A 16,856-nucleotide genomic window follows, 5' to 3' on the forward strand; every position below is an offset into this window, starting at 1 on the left:
CCTAGATACCTACACCTCAGTTTCACAAGAATCCTCCTGGTATGTCTGATTCTTTCACACGGTATCCCAGCTCCAAGTGTGTGATCCATAACTGTGTGTTGTGTCAGGATAAGTGACACAAGTGTAATTGTTCCCGTCAGAAGGGTACCCTAATGTGAACATGACTAGCACTAAAGGAAGGGATGGTGCTGACTAATCATTGCTGCCTAACTCGGATTTCATCCATCCACCCAGTAAACACACTGCATGCTAATGTAGAATCACTGCAGCACTGCCAAAAAGATGAACACCAAGGGGTACATTGGCACCATTTCTCCCAACTTCTGCTCTATATGAGTGTTTTTCTTTTGCAGCAATAAAGACCACAGATGAGCAATCCTTAAGCAGAAAAATATCCTTTTGTCTACTGTATGAAGCAAGCTTTAATTGTAACAATAAAAATGAAGGGGGTGGGGGGAGGGAAGCACAGACAAGTCTCAAGGACTGCAAAACGTCTTTTGAAGAGGCAGAATCACATTTTACCCTAGTGTCACAAACACTGTTGCATGGCTAGCGTGCTCTGAGCCCAGAACTGTCAAACCCTCTTTTTGCTGGCTGCTTGTGTCCTGCTGCTGTTATGTAAGTGCCGGTGGTGTCCCAGTTTGCTGGTGCAGCTCCCTGCCTTGTGCGCGACGGTGCTCTGGAGCCTACGCTAAAGGTAATGCCCTGCAGAAGGGTACGCAATGCAACAATAATAATAGTAGTACGACTAGTGATAGCAATTAGCAGCGACAGCCCGGTACATTCTCAGAAGTATTCTGGCTCCTCTCCCGAGCGCAGTTCGGGGGGTGTTCAGGTTCGGGGCCGGTGTCTCATCCCCCGGTTCCCGAGAGCAGCGGCCAAAGCAGCCGCTCCCGGACAAGCCGCCCTGGCCTTGCTGCAGCCGCGGTGGGGCGGGGCGAGGCGGGCTCCCCCCGCGGAGCATCGCAAGGACAGCGGGCTCAGGGGCACGGGGTGGGGGGCCTGTAGCCGGGAGGCGGCCGCGGCCTGGGAAGCGCTGCTGGGGCCAGGCCCGGTGCAGCCCGTACACGCAGTCCCGCTCGCCGCCTTCTCCGCCCCCCCGCACCTGCTTGCTCGCCGCGGGCCGGCGCGGCGTGGCGTACTCGGTAACCAGGGAGCGACGCCGGGCGCACCGAGGCGCGGAGCAGAGCGGTACAGTGCGGAGCGGCGGCCAGAGGTAAGAAGCGGCGGCGGTGGGGGCGAGGGGCCGGGGGTGCCAGAGTCGCGGCGCGCCCCCCCCTGCAGGGCTGCGGGCGTTCAGCAGGGGCCGCCGCCTCGGTAAACCCAGGGTGAGCCGCTGGACCGCGGTCAGGAAGAAGGGACCCCCATGGGGCAGCCTTGCCGGCTGCACCCCTCTCCAGCCGCTGCCTTCTCCGCAGAACCAAACTCTCTTGAGGTTAATTGGAACTCTCTACCGTGGTTGCGGAGCCTGCGTTTTCCTGCGTGGATTTGAGGTTTTGGCTTTTCTGAGTACGGGGGAAGAAAATCCCGAAGGAGGGCTGTGGTTCGCCCCCTGAGTCCACGTGTATGTTGCAGCGATACCCGGTTTTATGCTCAGTCACACATTGCAGGCCAAAATGTAGTTCTTCAAGGAAGGTCTGAGTATTCCCATGCAATTCCAAGAAGCCTGTGTTAGGCTGGGTTTTCTGCAGTGATGGTGCAAAAAAGGAGAAGTGCACCACAACAATGATGTGAGAGTCCCTATGTTCTCTGGTATATGTGGTAACTCCCTGGAGGTGAGACCTGCTGAAATACTAACAGACAAGGTTGTTACTAGGATTCTGACAATCATATTTTCAACCATGTTCATGCTGGGGAAAAGTGCTTGTAAGATTAATTGTAATCTGCTACAATAGACCAGATTTTGCAAACTGAGGAGGAATTACTTATGTAAATCACCTCCATGACGCTGAGGGAAACTCCTGTGCTCGTCACTGTGAGGGATTTGAACCTGTGTGGCTCGTAGGGAAATAGTATGTGGTGTTTCTGGCTGCTTGCCAGCACTTTTCAAGCTCGGAGCCTGTTGAAACACTGTTAACAGGCACACACTTTCCTGTAGTAGTACTAGTGATGGATTGTCTGCTTTGTCTCATCTCTGATAATTATTTTCATGATTCTCGTGTGCACTTTAACACTTAAACCAGACCCCAAGCTATAAATGCTGATGAGCTATGTTAATTATTTCCACTGGGCAGAGAATATCAGGGTGCTGTGTTATTTTAATGAGTAAATGCTGTCTTTGTTTGTTGCACTAAGTGTTGTGTTCTGAGTGACATGGCAAAACTGGTTTGTGAGATGCAGTGTTAAAATTTGTAGAGTTATTAACTTTTTTTTTCCTTTTTTTTTTTTTTTTTCTGGTAAGAGTTCATATTCGTTGTCATATGGGATGTTTATCATACTCCTTAAAGCACCAAAGTTTCCCCTGGAAAAAGGAGCTCTCCAGACTGAACATGGTGCTGCATGTTCGAATGATTCAGTGTTCATCTTTGTAAACTCTTGCCGAGTGTGAAAGTAGAAATAATAATAAATAATGTTCATTTAATTCCTGTTCATAGTGTTGGGGGTGATTTGGTTGGTTGTTTAATAGTACCTTCAGTGATTACACTTGTCAGTGGAAATTCTGTGTTGCTGAATACAAAATATGAATGGATAGGTATTAATAACTGATGAACCCAAACACATTTTACAGGTTTGATACGGATTTTATTTATTTTGTTTTATTTTTATTTTAATTTTACTTTAATTAATTTTGGGGGTTGGAACTAGATGATCTTAAGGTCCTTTCCAACCCTAATTATTCTGTGATTCTATGATAAGTGCCAGTAATGATTTGGACTGCTGCACTTAGTACAGACACACGAACCTCATCATGACTGTACACCTTCATGCAGCATTACTTTCTCTTTATTAAACGGAAGAATCCTCAAAGGATTTTGTGGTGTGTTGTTTTTTTTTTTTTACTTTGGGACCTTTGGAGCGCCTCCTTGTGCAGTAGAGCTATGCTGAGTTACGCAGCCTGAGAGCAAGTATGTTGCTCAAGCTTACACTTTAATAGTGTGTCAATGAGAGCAGTGGAGCACAGGGAAGGAGGAGCAGCACCTTTCAGTATGTAAATGCATTAAGGGAGAAGATAGTGCCTGGCCTTGAGGAGGATTTTGCTGGGTGAGGCACTGAACAAGGTGTGAACTCCTGGAGAGCTTTCAAGGGCGAGTGATCAGTGTGGGTCTACAAGCATTCAGTGGATCAGTCCCCAAGAGATATCCACATGTATTCACTCTTTGGACAGACCTCACATTAATGCAGCTCAGTTATGCTTTGTTAAAGGAAGTCAGTTGTGATTGTTTGTTTCTTTTCAAGTAGTGGCTGTGGTTATTGGGAAAGTACATACATCAGACATAAACAATTATTTCTATACTTACCCGTTACTATAGGTAGTGACAAAACTTTAGTGCTCTTGTGTCTCCTCAGAGGTCACAAAAAATAACAGTATCAGTGTACATCTGAAGCAGCCAAACTTTCGCTTTTGTTTCACTCAAAGGCACAGATTTAATGGGAAAAACAGAGGAGTTTCTGCTTTTCCATTCATATGGCAGCTGTATTTGCCCCTTGCTCACAAATTATACTTCAGCTAAGCTGTCTTGCCTCGGAGATGTGCAGAAATACCAAAGAATTGATGCTTACTTGCTTATCTCAGACTTGGCTTGACCCACCCTTTCCTGAGATACCTCAATGTTTCTATTTTAGTGGCCTGGGTTTTTTTCTCCTACAGATGTATCTGTGCAAAATCCTCCTGCTATAGGCAGTATTATGCCACAGAAATCCTAGGTGCCATATCAGTATTAAAAGAGAAAAATCAGCAGTGACTCTCTTACCATTAACCAGCTTACAAATTATAGCCAAACTTCACTCTGTCCTATTTGCCTGCATATTGCAACCTCTGATCTTAATCTTGGCCTGTCTTTGTCTGTACAGATATAGTAAGCTCTATGAGGCAAGGATTATATCCTGTGTTTGTAGAAGGTTATGAGCTACTGATCCCAGTCTCCTGCTGTTACCAACATCTATAGAAACTATAATATGTTCCTGAAGAATTTCAATAGCAGGATTACTAAAGTGTAGCATACACTGTATTTAACATTTCATATCAGAAAGACAGTGAATGGCCTTTCTTTGAATATATCCAACAATGTATGTTCTGATAGTTTTTAGAAAAAATAAGAAGCCTCTGCCATGTATTTTCTCCTAGAACACTTTGCATTTTCTGTTCAAATGGAATTACAGCTTTCTAGACAAAAATCAGAGTTTCATACCCTTGGAGTTTTGCCTATCCCTAAAAAAAGACTAATAGAAAGTAAAAAAATGAAGCGTTCACTTGCTGAAATGTAAATACATACATAGGTGTGTGCATGGCTAAGGTCCTACAAATAATTTGTAAATACTAGAATACGGTTATAGATAAAGTGTATAGATAAAATGTGTGCCACATAGGCCACGGTTTTGAATGCCAGAAATACAAATTAACTTGAATTTTCCATATTAATAAATTGCTGTTGCAAATCCTCAACTTTCTGCAAGATGAGGAACTCTTGTTCAGCTCCGCATAATGCTGAAGAATGACTAGAGGAATCAAAATAATCTGGACCTCCAGAAAGGACCCAAACTTGTCTCTCTCTTCCTCCCTACACTCCCCAAGACAAACAGATTTTAATACCTTCAGGTAACTAGTGCACATAAGTCAGTTTGGGGTTGGATGGTCAGTGAGAGCATCTCATTTTAGTGTTCCTGTTTCAAAGTGTTCTTTGTCAAAGATAATAACCTGTCTCTTCTTCCATCTTTTTCTATTCAAAAGCAATCCATGCAGTAGAGAAAGGAAGCACAGAGTGACAGTGCTATCAAAAACAGGTTTCAGAGCCAAAATGGCATTTTCCATGACCTATGTGGTGCACAGTTATATCCCATTGGACTTGGGAAAGTTCCAGTACGCACTGACGTTGGGTTTAAGCAAGCAGCTAGAGATTTGTATCTCAACCATCTGTAACAATTAGCAAAGGTACTCTTCTGCTGGCCTGGATTTTGGAAGACCAGTGAGGAGGTACTGCATTTTCTTAGAAGATAGTATAAGAATCATTTGAATCACTCCACCCCATTTCTTCATCCTAGCTCCGAGTTTTAATGTATCCAGTAGGCATTACTTGCAGCTTGACAGATTTATTCAAATAAGTTTACAAATGGATTCCCAACCCATCAGCCACAATTTTTAGTATTCTAGGATTAATTTTATCAAGTTTTTTTCCACTTCTAACTTTGATTTTATTTCAGATGGTGCTTTTTCCATTTCTGTTGTGCCTTTGTCTTTCAGAATTGGGTTCAGTGGAAAAAACAGTATAATACTAGCCGAAGCAAATTAATCTCCACTTGATCTTATTTTCTACTTCCTTTTTACTTATTTAACTAAGAACTGTTTGCTTGCTTTCTTCACTTCCTTAGTCTAACTCAGCTGGTCTTTCAGCAAGTCTCTCTTCATCCCTGTGGAGAGTACGAACTATGGGAGAGCAGTTTACTTCTTATCCTTTATTTCTTCCCACTTATTTCTGACTGATAGCTTTTCCAATTGTGCCTGGAACAGTTTTATTCTGCTTTTCATAGGTGTATAGTTATTGGACCTTGGACTTAAAGAAATTTCCAGTGTTTCACAGGGGAGAGGGACCCTGTGCTCTTCTGTCTGGTTGACTTCTGTAACTGATTTCCCTTTTATTTATTTTTGAGCACTGTCTCTTTAGATAATATCCTGACCTGCTTACGTGCTTTGGGTTATTCTTCTAATAGGGTGGACTACATCAATCATTTCCTTAGTTGGAAGTATTTTCTATGATTTGTTTTGCCCTCTCCCCCACCCCACCCTGCTTCTAACTAAAGCCCAATGTAAAATAGCTGGTTCTGTGATTGTCTGATGTTTAAATGCAGTTATGACTTTCAGAAAATTCTGGTTCCTACCTTTCTGTGAATCATTTATTCCTGATTGACACAAGGATCACTGCTGCCTCACAGAATTGCGTCCATTCCAGCAGTGACTTATCAGTCTGGCAGCACTTTCAAGACCTCTTATGTTTCAGAAGCAGAGCCTGTGAATCAAAGGGGACCCCTAGTGCTACAGCAGTAAACCATGCTTGGAAGTTCTTTCCTGGAAGTGTTTTTTGACTAGATCAGTTCTGTACCACTGTTTCTTACCAGGGAAGTCTACCTCTTTGTGCTCCAGCACTTGACCTTCTGTTATCCTTTAGATTGTTTTCAGTGCTATAGTTCTTTTAGTTATTCCACTGTATTTCTTGTATCTATGTAACATCTGACTTCTAGCTGCAGGAGTTTCTTGAATTTATTACTCTGTGGTTTTTGTCCTCTCAAATATCTCTTTTTATATGTCCCAGATTAGAAACAGTCCTTTTGCTGCTTGCCACCTGCCTATTTCTTGCTCTTAACAATAGCTTTACTTATTTATCAGTGTTTATTGTTGCTTGGCTGGAGTCTCTTTATCCATTGCTGCTATAATAGGAGATTATAGAAGTCTAAAACTCTTTCCTGGTACAACTGTGCTTTCACATCAGTAGTAATTATCCCCAAGCTGCTATATGTGGCATCAACCCAGTGTAATGACTATCTGCAATTTGTGCAAACACGAAGGACAGTCAGAGAATTTTTTACCCTTTTATTGTTCAGGTTTATCTTCAGTCATTGTTGCCAATATCATATGTTGTCTGCACCTAGCAGATGTCCCTTTGGTTTTCTGGAACCGGTCTGCTAACAGGCATGTCTGTTGTATAAATTTTAAGAACTAAGAGATAAAATACAGCCTGGTCTTGCCAGTGGTCCTCTAGGTTTAACAATAAAGGGAAAACATATTCTGTTTTTTAATTGCAGATAATTAAAAACACTGCCAAGGATAATGAAAAAATAAGGATTACACTGGGAACCTGGAAAAGTTAGCCCATAATAAATCTAGTCTTTTTATTGTCTCTTCCACAGAACAGGCATCCTACTTTTCTGCTACTTGAAGAGACAAACAGTACAATCCAGAGAATTGTAAACTGTATATTACTATATCAAATTGCTAGGCCTAATGGCTTTCATATGAGACAAGTTCGTGTTTCCTCTTTTCAACTAAAAACAGAGTACGAGGACAATAATATAAGAAAATAATGTCACTGTAACTAACTTCATCCATTAAATCCAGATAAGTGGCAAATATAATTTAAAAAAAAAATCTAATTTATATGCAAAACTGTTCCATTTCACTCTTGTGTATTTATTCCCTGTATGTTCAGACCAAGAAATTAATAATTATCAACAATGAATAATCACTTGTTGAATGCTAAAACACCAAATAGCTCATACAGTCCCTCAGGTTTATTTCAGGCTGATTGATGAGATTTAAGCCATACACTTTTTAAAAAACCTGTGTCTTTTGACAACACATCTATCTGAGATATGTCTTTTTGCCTAGCACTGAAATGAAAAGGTCATTCTATTTATTTATTTTGTGTAACAGCTATGAAAATGTTTAGTTAACATTTAATAAAGATCTTAATGTTTACAAAACTGAGGAACATAATCTTGCAGTAGGAAAAATCTTTTCTTGCAGGCTTTAACTCTATGTAGAAATCAGAAAAAAATTTCCCTCTGCATTACACTGAATAGCTGACTGGGCATGTAGTTTTTTCTTGTTCTCTGGAGCTTCAGATGTTGGCTGAAGACGGGCAAGAAGTGTGTGTGTAGCTTAATTTCATCTATCCTGATGATGTCTTAGCTATTTTTTTTCTGCCTGTGGAGGTGGCTGTGCACACAAGAATCTCTCCTTCGCACCTGTACTAACTTGGTGCCTTCTTTAAATGAATTAATTCCCACTGCTTGCAAAGGAGCTTTTGAATGAGGAGCCATATTTAGAACTACAGATTCTTCTTATGTAGCTTATAATTTAATATCAGCTAGATAAATTATTAATTGCAAGTCTGCCATTATCGCTGCACAGTGACTCAGCCTGCTGTATGAGTAAATATAACATACATCTTCATTATAATTTCCCAGACGCTTTTAACTTGGAGTTGGATCAGCATCTTCCACAGCTCCTCTAAATCTGCTCACATACAGCTGATTTACACCAGCTCCGTCACAGTGCAAGTGGGCTGGTATTCTGATGTTGTTACTGCTCTTAGCCAGAAAACAGTCAGACAAGGCATTTTTAATACCCCTTATCTCTGCCCAACAATTAGTTTAGCAGCCTGCTATTAAAAGTTGCTGTACCTCACCTACAGTACTGCTCAAAATATTAGCAGTGCCACTGCTGCAGAAACAGGGCTTCATTAACCCACTGTGTTATAAATATTTCTGGGTTGGATGGGGCTAGACAACCTGATGTTTCATTTAATTATGGCAAAGAAAGCAAAGGTCACCAGGATGGCATATGTGCATATGTGAGCATGAGCCACTGAAAACCTCCTTTTGCTCCCCACTGAAGTCAGGCACTGTTTGGTGTTTGCTGTGGGAGAGCTATGCTTGCCAATGTTCTGTGAGGCAACTCAGTTGCACCACAGGACCCTCAGCCTCAGCCTATGTTGCAGCTGAGAGATGTGCTGATGGCACCTTCTTCTCCCTAGCTGTTGCAAGGTGAGGTTTCCTACCTGCCAGGGTGCCTTTCCATACCTGGGAGATGGTGTCTGATATGCACAGTGTTTGCACACCCTGAAAAGGAGCGGGACAAGGCCTGGAAGGTGGGGAAGAGGAATGGAAGGGAGGAGATCCCTGAAGAAGAGAGGCATGCATGGGAAGAGAGTAGGTATAGGAACATCTGTATGTCTTGTGTAAAGTGTAGACATAAGTAAAAATAGCAGTAACTTCATCAGAGTAGGTACTGGGATCAGTCTGGCAGTGGCCTGCAGGAGTGTAGCTTGTGTGCATGGTGGACCTTTTCCTACATGATGATTCACAGGAAGTGTGCTTCCCTCAGTTCCACTCATTTAAAGCTAGCCTGAGTCTGCAGACCTGAGCAGTGCTTATGTATCCAAAATACACGGTAAACATACAATAAAAGTATCAGTAAGAGGGAAAGCAGGGAGTTCCCTTGGTCAAGCAGGGTTTGAAGGCTCAGAAAAGGAAATGCTGAAATGTGATTTCCTCTGGCAGACCTTACATGTTGACATAGCTCCTCTGGAACAGTTCAGCGTGCCTAAAGCTGTATGGCCTATAGGCTTGTTTGTCTGAAGTTGAAGGACTCTATCCTCTGACAGACCTTAGGGCTAGGGAAAGAGGAAAGTGCACAGTGCCAGTAAACCCACTAATATTTGTGATATTGGACAACTGTATATCATCCTGAATTTGGCATCTGTAGTATGAATCAAATTATTCTTGGTGTCTATACACTGAGTATGAACAGCGGCATACATACACAACATGTACTTGTTCCGCAGAAAACAAGATGTTATTGATAACGTTATCTGAATAATCTAATTGGATCTTTGGTTTGGTTTTTTTTTTGGACCAGATTTATAGTCACGTAGATCTTACTATATCAAGTTCATGTAGCAGTTCTACTTCACAGGTTTTGATGTTAAATGACACCAAATACATCTTTATACACTTGAAAAGTAAATGTAAATATGATTTTAATAATAAAGCATATGAATCTCAATATTTCAGATTTGATCACATAGTCCAGTGGAGTTAGGGATTATTCTGATCAACAAGTTACTATTATGTGCTCCTTCACAGCATGGTGAAATAGGATGAGTTCAAGGCCAGGTTGGACGAGGCCTTGGGTGATATGGTTTAGAGCGAGGTGTTCCTGCCCATGGCAGGGGGGTTGGAACTTGATGATCTTAAGGTCCTTTCCAACCCTAACTATTCTGTGATTCTATGCAGCTTTTGAATTTTGCAAGTGTTTTGCCTTTTCCTCCTTTACACCTAATATTATTTACATCAAGGAAGTATTACAGTATTATTTTACTATGTATACCATCATTGTTAGTTATAAATGACATCCACAAGCATCTTCAGGAAAGCATTGATGTCTGGTGCATTGCCAATTTTTTTAAATGATTTGTTTTTGCAGCTTCATTCCACTGCCGATTGCCAAGCAAGCTTTCAGCATTAATTGTGTCTCTGGCTGGGGTGTACTCTATGGCTAAAACATACCTCTCTTTATGTGTTAAAACAGCTATTAAGACTCAGACTTCTTAGTTTGCAGAGGCAGTAAAAGTTTCCTCTAAGCCTTGTTCTTTCTTTCTCAGGTGCTGAGGTTGCTTGCCTGTGTTGTTCACTGGTGCTGTGAGGGCTGGCGTTAGACTGGAGGCATCTGACTGCCCCAGTCAGAGGGTTGAACCCTAAAAGATCCTCATCTCACTGAAAACACTGTCTTGGAGGGAGAGCTCTGTCAGGGAAAGTGGACTCGCTGCAAAGAGATCATGGCCTCATCCCGACTAGTGGCAAGATCAAGAGATATTGCTAATGTCATGCAACGACTTCAAGGTAAGAGACTGACTCGGGCTCGTGGCCTCTGCCACCCATTCGTAAATGGAGGTTCTTGTTTTTTGCTATGGTGCAGAGTCATGACAATATTTCTGAAGTTTAATAACTGTTCCAAACTTACCTACTGGAAAATATTTGTAGTATATCTGAGGGACTCTGATTAAATAAGTCCTTCAGTATAACATTAATAGAGGTTTTTAAAAGCAACAGGTATTATTAAACCATCGGTGATATGGTTTAGTGCGAGGTGACCCTGCCTATGGCAGCAGGGTTGGAACTTGATGATCTTAAGGTCCTTTCCAACCCTAACTATTCTATGATTCTATGATTATGAGACTGGTTTCTGTTTCCTGCACATGATCTAATTGTTCATCAGTTTTCTTATAGAAAAGAGAATAGAAATTATATCTGACCTTTTTTCAACTATGAACTGTACAGGTAGTAGAGTAATATTTACTAGTTTAGCAATACTTGCTGCCTCTAAACAAGAGCTATACGTCATTATGTTCTTAAGCATTAAAGAATTCATAACTCAGTAAGCTAATTATTAATGCTGAAGTGGATAACCTTTTAGATAACATACTGCAGGATGTCTTTGCAGTATTCATTGAGCATTCTTTATGGTCTTAAGTTCTTATAGTAAAGCATTAATAGTTTTATCTTTTTAGAAGGTATACATCTAATTGCTGCAGCTAAAATCATGCATTCAGAATGTATGGTTTTGTTCAAATGATGATATCGACTAGAAACAAAACATCAGTGCTGCTGTACTGTTTCACTCCTGACTTTTAAACTTGACCATAAATCCCTGACCTCTTACTTTCTTTACACACCAGCTTCTACTGACTTCAGCAAAAGCTTACAGGCACAGAACCCTTACTGCCTCTCTCTGCATCTTCTAAATCTGGAAGCTTTTATTTTCGCATGGCTTTTCCTTCCATTTATTGTTTTTCAGTTCAGGATATTTAAACTCAGCTTCCAAGCCACCAGCTACGACTAGCAGGCATAATTTCCATGTAGTCTCAGTATATAAATAAAGGAGTAAACAAAGATGCACGGTCTGTCCTATCTAGACCTGCTACAGCACTTTTGCAGTTCCAAAATGCTTCTGCTTGTTGTTCCTCAGCTTGTTATACAGTTACTATCTTTTCCCTTGTTATTTTTGTGTTGGCTAATTCTTAGGCTGCAGTCTTACTAACTGGTTGCTCAAAGTGCCCACAAACATAGTGAGGAAATATTCCCTGCCCAGAGAATGTGTGGTTTAAGCATTAGGATAAGACATTCCAGGATGATGCAAATGAATGAGAGTGCACGGGTACAATACGGCAACCTTGCCCACAGAACAGGCAAGGGTTTTAGTAAACCCTGTGTGTGTGTATATACATGTATTTGTGTGTAAAAGATGTCATGTTCTTAATAAGAATTCCGGGGGGGGCGGGGGGGGGGAAGAGAGTTTTGAAGCAAGAAATGAAACAATTATGAAGCTCAGAGACTTTCCAAAGAATATGAAGAAATAGGAGAAATGGGAAAGGTTCTTGGAGGTTATGGAGGCGTATTGCAAAGGAAGGGATCAAGGAACTGAGCTATGTTCAGGGAGGATTATCCAGGCTGGTACTCTGAAGCACTGAGTAAGGAGGATGTCACATGACGTATTTACAGAGCATGTGGACCTATTAATTATCAGATTCTTGCATACTAACTTCCTAAACATCCATGCAGCTGTCGCTGACAAAATGGCTGTTCTGTTAATTTGCACTTTAGGTATTTTACGTAATTGTTTCTAACTTTTATGTGTTTTGCTCTGCTGAATTCTGATATATAGTTCAGTCTGCTTTGTGTTCGTGGGCTTCGTCTTTTTGGAAATAAAGCAAAAATAATGAAGTGATCTTTTAAGTGAAAACATTTTAAAAGAAAACATATGAAGTAACTGCAAATTTGGCATTGCCTGTTAGCTTATAGTCACACCTATAACTGGATTCTTTGCTTCTCAGATGAAATCAGTTCAGCTTTGTCTTGCTGGGATCTGAGTTTTGCTGCAGAATCAATACTTCAATAAATCACCTGTGCCAAGATTAGAGTGCTTGTAGCCGAAGTCTTTTTTTAGTCTGTAGTTCTACATTATGGATGAGCATGCAGTCTGCAGTGCGACGACGTTAGCCCTTGTGAACTAAGGTTGCTCTACCTTTCAGATATTATAGTCAGCTGAAATAGGAGCAGATATGAACACAGGAATGCAAAGATATTTCTTGTCATGTTTGCATGGCAGCCCAGAATCGGTGCAGTTGGAGCTGAGTGCACAGCTCAAGGTGAGAGTAGAACTGACAGTATTCACAGTGTAATAGGACTGGAGATGGCTTGGAGGATCCTCAGTCAGTGCCAAGGTAGCAGTTGTGTTTCACAACACCTGCTTTTGTACCTGGCTGTAAGCTGTGGCAGAAGACTTCTTGTGTGACACTGTCAGAGCTGGCAGATGTCAGTCCTGGGCATTTGTCAGCATTGGAGAGAGGTAAAGCAAGCTGTGCTCCCTTCTCCACACTGCTGTCTCATATCCACCTCACACGTTTCAAGTGGTTGTGGTGGGAGAGTATAGGAAAGACCAGAAAAATGCCACTCTTCACTGTAATTCTCAGCACCAGTTTTGAAATCTCTGTTGCACATCCTATAAGTGAGTGCAGTCACATCAGCTGTCCTGAAACTGACAGTGAGCAACAATGTTGGTTCTGGTGGGTTGTTTTGGTCGGTTTTGGTTTGGTTTGGTTTTCATTGGGTTTTTTGGTTGATTGGTTTTCTTTTGTTTGTTTTGTTTTGTTGGTTTCTGTGGGTTCTTGTTGGTTTGTTTTGGTTTGGTTTTTTTATCTTTCGGGTTTTAGGGGGGGTTGTTTTGTTTGAGTTTGTTTGTTTGTTTGCTTTTAAAAAAGCCTTGAACTTTGCTTTGGTGATTATGACAGTTGCAATACACTCTGGAACTTTTACAGAGTTTTTGAATAAGACTGCATGTCACTGCCTCAGAAGTCCACTCGGGACAAACAATCATAAGGATAATGAAGCGTTCTGGGCTGTGGGTTTGTATGCAAGTGGACATACAGCCTGTCTTATCTTGTAGTGCCCAGTTAAAGGCTTGTAGAAGTATTGTACTCTCTGCCCAGAAGTATGGAGGACCTTTAGTCCAGGCCAGCAGGGCACAGAAGAAAGGTGGGCACTGACAATAAGATTTACCATCTCTAATTTCATCATCTCGGTCGTCCTGATGAAAACTGATACATAGGGCTATTCATTATAGCTCAGTCTGCACTAAAGGGAGAGAGACAAGCCACTCCAGAAGGAGTATGATCCTTTGTCACTTGAATTTTAATTAATAAGGGTATGTTTTTGAAGCAAAAATCCTTCCTATTGTATTTTAATTCTGCAAATTTGGTAACATATAAAATAGGCAAGGGTTGTGGAAAAGAGTGGTCTTGCCACTTTAAATGGAAAGGTGGAGAGGTGGATCTGTGGATAGGCCACCCCCATAATAATCATAGTCAAGAAGGTAGGTGTAAATCCACAGAAGTCATAGTTGCTCTCTATCTCACTCTTGCTGGTCACATACCTTTAGTTGCATGTGACATCTTTCCACTAGCTTCTGCTTAGTGCTTGTCCTTCCCTCAGCGCTCACTCAAACTATGTTACCCTGCTCAGTGCACAGGGGCTGCCAAGTCCATCTCACCTGGGTCAGGAAAGTCGGGCTTCCAGGAACTGAAATGGTGGCGTGACTGCTACACGATCTAATGCAGTCGAAGGCATGTGTGTAAGAAGGGTGTAATTAATTTTCTTAAAGTGCTTATCTCTCCTCATTGGCTAAAGAGAGAGATGAGAGAATACAGAGATGACACATGATGTTTTTCATTCCTGAGCTTAAGCATGAGGAACCCATCCTCAGATAGTAGTACTACAGAATGAACTGATGACATTCTTTCATGTAATTATTTGCATAATTTATTCCTTGCTAGCACAATTCAAGGTTTTCTACAGTGCCTTATGCTTATCCTTCCCTGTTCATATTATAAAAAAACTCACAAAACCCAAGCAGAACCAGTGTACACAACTGATTTGAGTTACATTCCTAGGATTGTCTTTGGGATTACTTAAGGAATTAGATGCCAATTGGCACAAAAACACTGCTCCTTAATTTACAGGAAGTGCAAGTTTCACTAACATTAAAGCTGGTCATACACTGAAGATATTTACAGCATTTTTAACAGCTGCAAAAGTCAAAGCATGGAGTGTTGGAAAACAAGCTAGTAAACTTCTTATTTCCTTGTAATATCTGCCATCATGAAACTCAGCCTTTTCTGTAAGTACTACACTGTTACACACGAATTTCAATCATGCGTATGCTGTTCTGGAGAAAAAAAAAAGGACAAACCAAGAAAGTCAGTGTCCCATTCTTCTGGACCTTGTCACTCCTGTATGCTGACTTGCTGTTACTGGCTTGTAAGGTGATGTTGTACTGTCGCTGTAACCACAGGCTTTTCTTGTTCCTCCTTTTCCTTCCCTTTGTTTCCTCCATTTTCTCATTTAGTAGTCTGTACTGGGTAGAGATTTTTCTGAGCAGCATGGGTGGTCATCCATTTAGTCAAGGACATTTTTGTCCATACCTATAATGGATTGCAAAAATTCAGTGTGCACTATAATCTTAATGTATATGCCACCCCAGTTAATTTGCTCTGTTAACACCAATATTTTGAGACAGTTATCCAGTTTAACCCCATTTGGTAAAACCAGTTCCAGGCCATACAAAGTACAGGTATTTAAACAGTGTAACGTTATAAGACAATCAGTTTGTTGCCTGAAAAAGCCTCTACAAATGACATGAAAACATAAAAGAATTATTCTCAATCTTCTGTTTATTTCTGGATTGCACCACTGTTCTTAAACAGTTGCAACACTGTTCTAGGCTCTTAAACTTCTGCTGGCTTGTGGGTATCTTGGGCTTTTGTAAACTCCCTGTAGAGACACTTTATTGTGTAGGAAATGTTGGGGTGGGAAAGCGAGCAACATAGTCATTCATGAAGACCCACTATGATGGAAAGGAACCATAGTTCTAGTAGTCTTCATACACTCATGAAGAACTTCAATACACACAGGTCAAATCAGCCTGTAGTCCAGTCCTTGTTTTGTGTAGTTACCTACAGCTGAGTATCATCTGTAGTTTGAATGCCTTCCGTGTATTAGCACCATTCACAGAAAGCTGTGAGTTGGTTTTCTACTGGATTGTCTTTCCTTTTCCCTCTTTTCTCCCCCTTACATTTTAGCTCTTCTTTTTCTTCCTTTTACGTCTGAGCATTTCTTTTCCAAACCATACTAATAGTAGCCATTAACTAATCAGTAGATCTTTTTATATTTAGCTGAGAGGCACTTTGTTAATATGTACCTTTATTGATGTTTTCCTTTGGTTGTTTTCACTCTGAAGTCAACAGTTCCAAGAGCCACAGTTTGACATTAAGATAAGCTGATTTAACATATACCTGCTCCTGAAAGCTACCTTGCTTCACTGTGTTCATGTTCCAAATTTTGTTTACACCAGTGCTCTTCCTTCTCTTACCTTGGACCTGAACCAGCTGAAAATTAATTTGTAGAGGTCAGGTTTGATCCTGGCAAAAACTGGAGTGGCAGAGTCTCCCCTTTCAGTGCAATTTACCATTTTATTATCTGCAAAATCAAATGGCGAGATCACATTTGTAAATGTGAGCTCAATTGAAAAGGTGTGCTTGGTCAGGAGGGGCAAGTTGCACGCTTTGCACAGCTGAGTTTTATGCCCATATTGCAAATATCGCCCCAGTTAAGGTTTCCTTTTGTCAGTTTCCTGTTATATGCTGCTTCCATGTAGTCCTGGTGCTGCTGCATTTTCTTTGCAATCTCACTGTCTGAAATGTCCCAGTTTGATTCAAGCTGCTTTCTTGTATTTAGAAGATTCCTGAGTTAAAAAAGATGCCAGGGTAAATTATTACCCAGGTAAGTCTTGTAACTAAGGCAATTCACTATTCATTGGCAGTGTGTTAAGGGAAAATAGACTCTTCTGACTCTACTGACTCTGTAGACTGTATGACCTGAAAGCCAGATAGATCTAAATAATGAACTGGGAATCTGAATAACGTTACAGCCCACATGTTACTTAACAGGACAAATTCAACCAGGTTTTCAATTTTTTTTCTTTTTTTTCTTTTTTTTTTTTTTCAATGTGAGAGAATTTAAGTTAGTATTATTTCAGAACAAAATACTGAAATACGTTGTTTACGTTTGAAGGTTAAGACAGATCATAA

The 16,856-nt window shown here is 41.0% G+C and overlaps 1 protein-coding gene across 2 annotated transcripts in view; it reads left to right on the forward strand.

Annotated features, from left to right (window-relative positions):
- Positions 1–618: 618 nt before the first annotated feature.
- Positions 619–16,856, forward strand: part of SYNE1 (spectrin repeat containing nuclear envelope protein 1) — a 292,023-nt gene continuing 275,785 nt past the window's right edge. Inside the window, exons 1-2 of one of the 2 annotated variants that reach the window (XM_061378642.1) lie at positions 619–697; positions 10,317–10,554. In XM_061378642.1, coding sequence (XP_061234626.1) covers positions 10,491–10,554 — 64 coding nt within the window. In that variant the 5' untranslated portion in view covers positions 619–697; positions 10,317–10,490. Of the gene's footprint in view, positions 698–992; positions 1,217–10,316; positions 10,555–16,856 lie in introns of those variants that run through there. The other variant, XM_061378641.1, reaches the window with a different exon arrangement.

Source organism: Neopsephotus bourkii, unplaced genomic scaffold (assembly GCF_033783945.1).
Source record: "Neopsephotus bourkii isolate Nb327-2 ecotype Australia unplaced genomic scaffold, CSIRO-AGI_Nbou_v1 NB_1767, whole genome shotgun sequence".
Classification (NCBI taxonomy): domain Eukaryota; kingdom Metazoa; phylum Chordata; class Aves; order Psittaciformes; family Psittacidae; genus Neopsephotus; species Neopsephotus bourkii.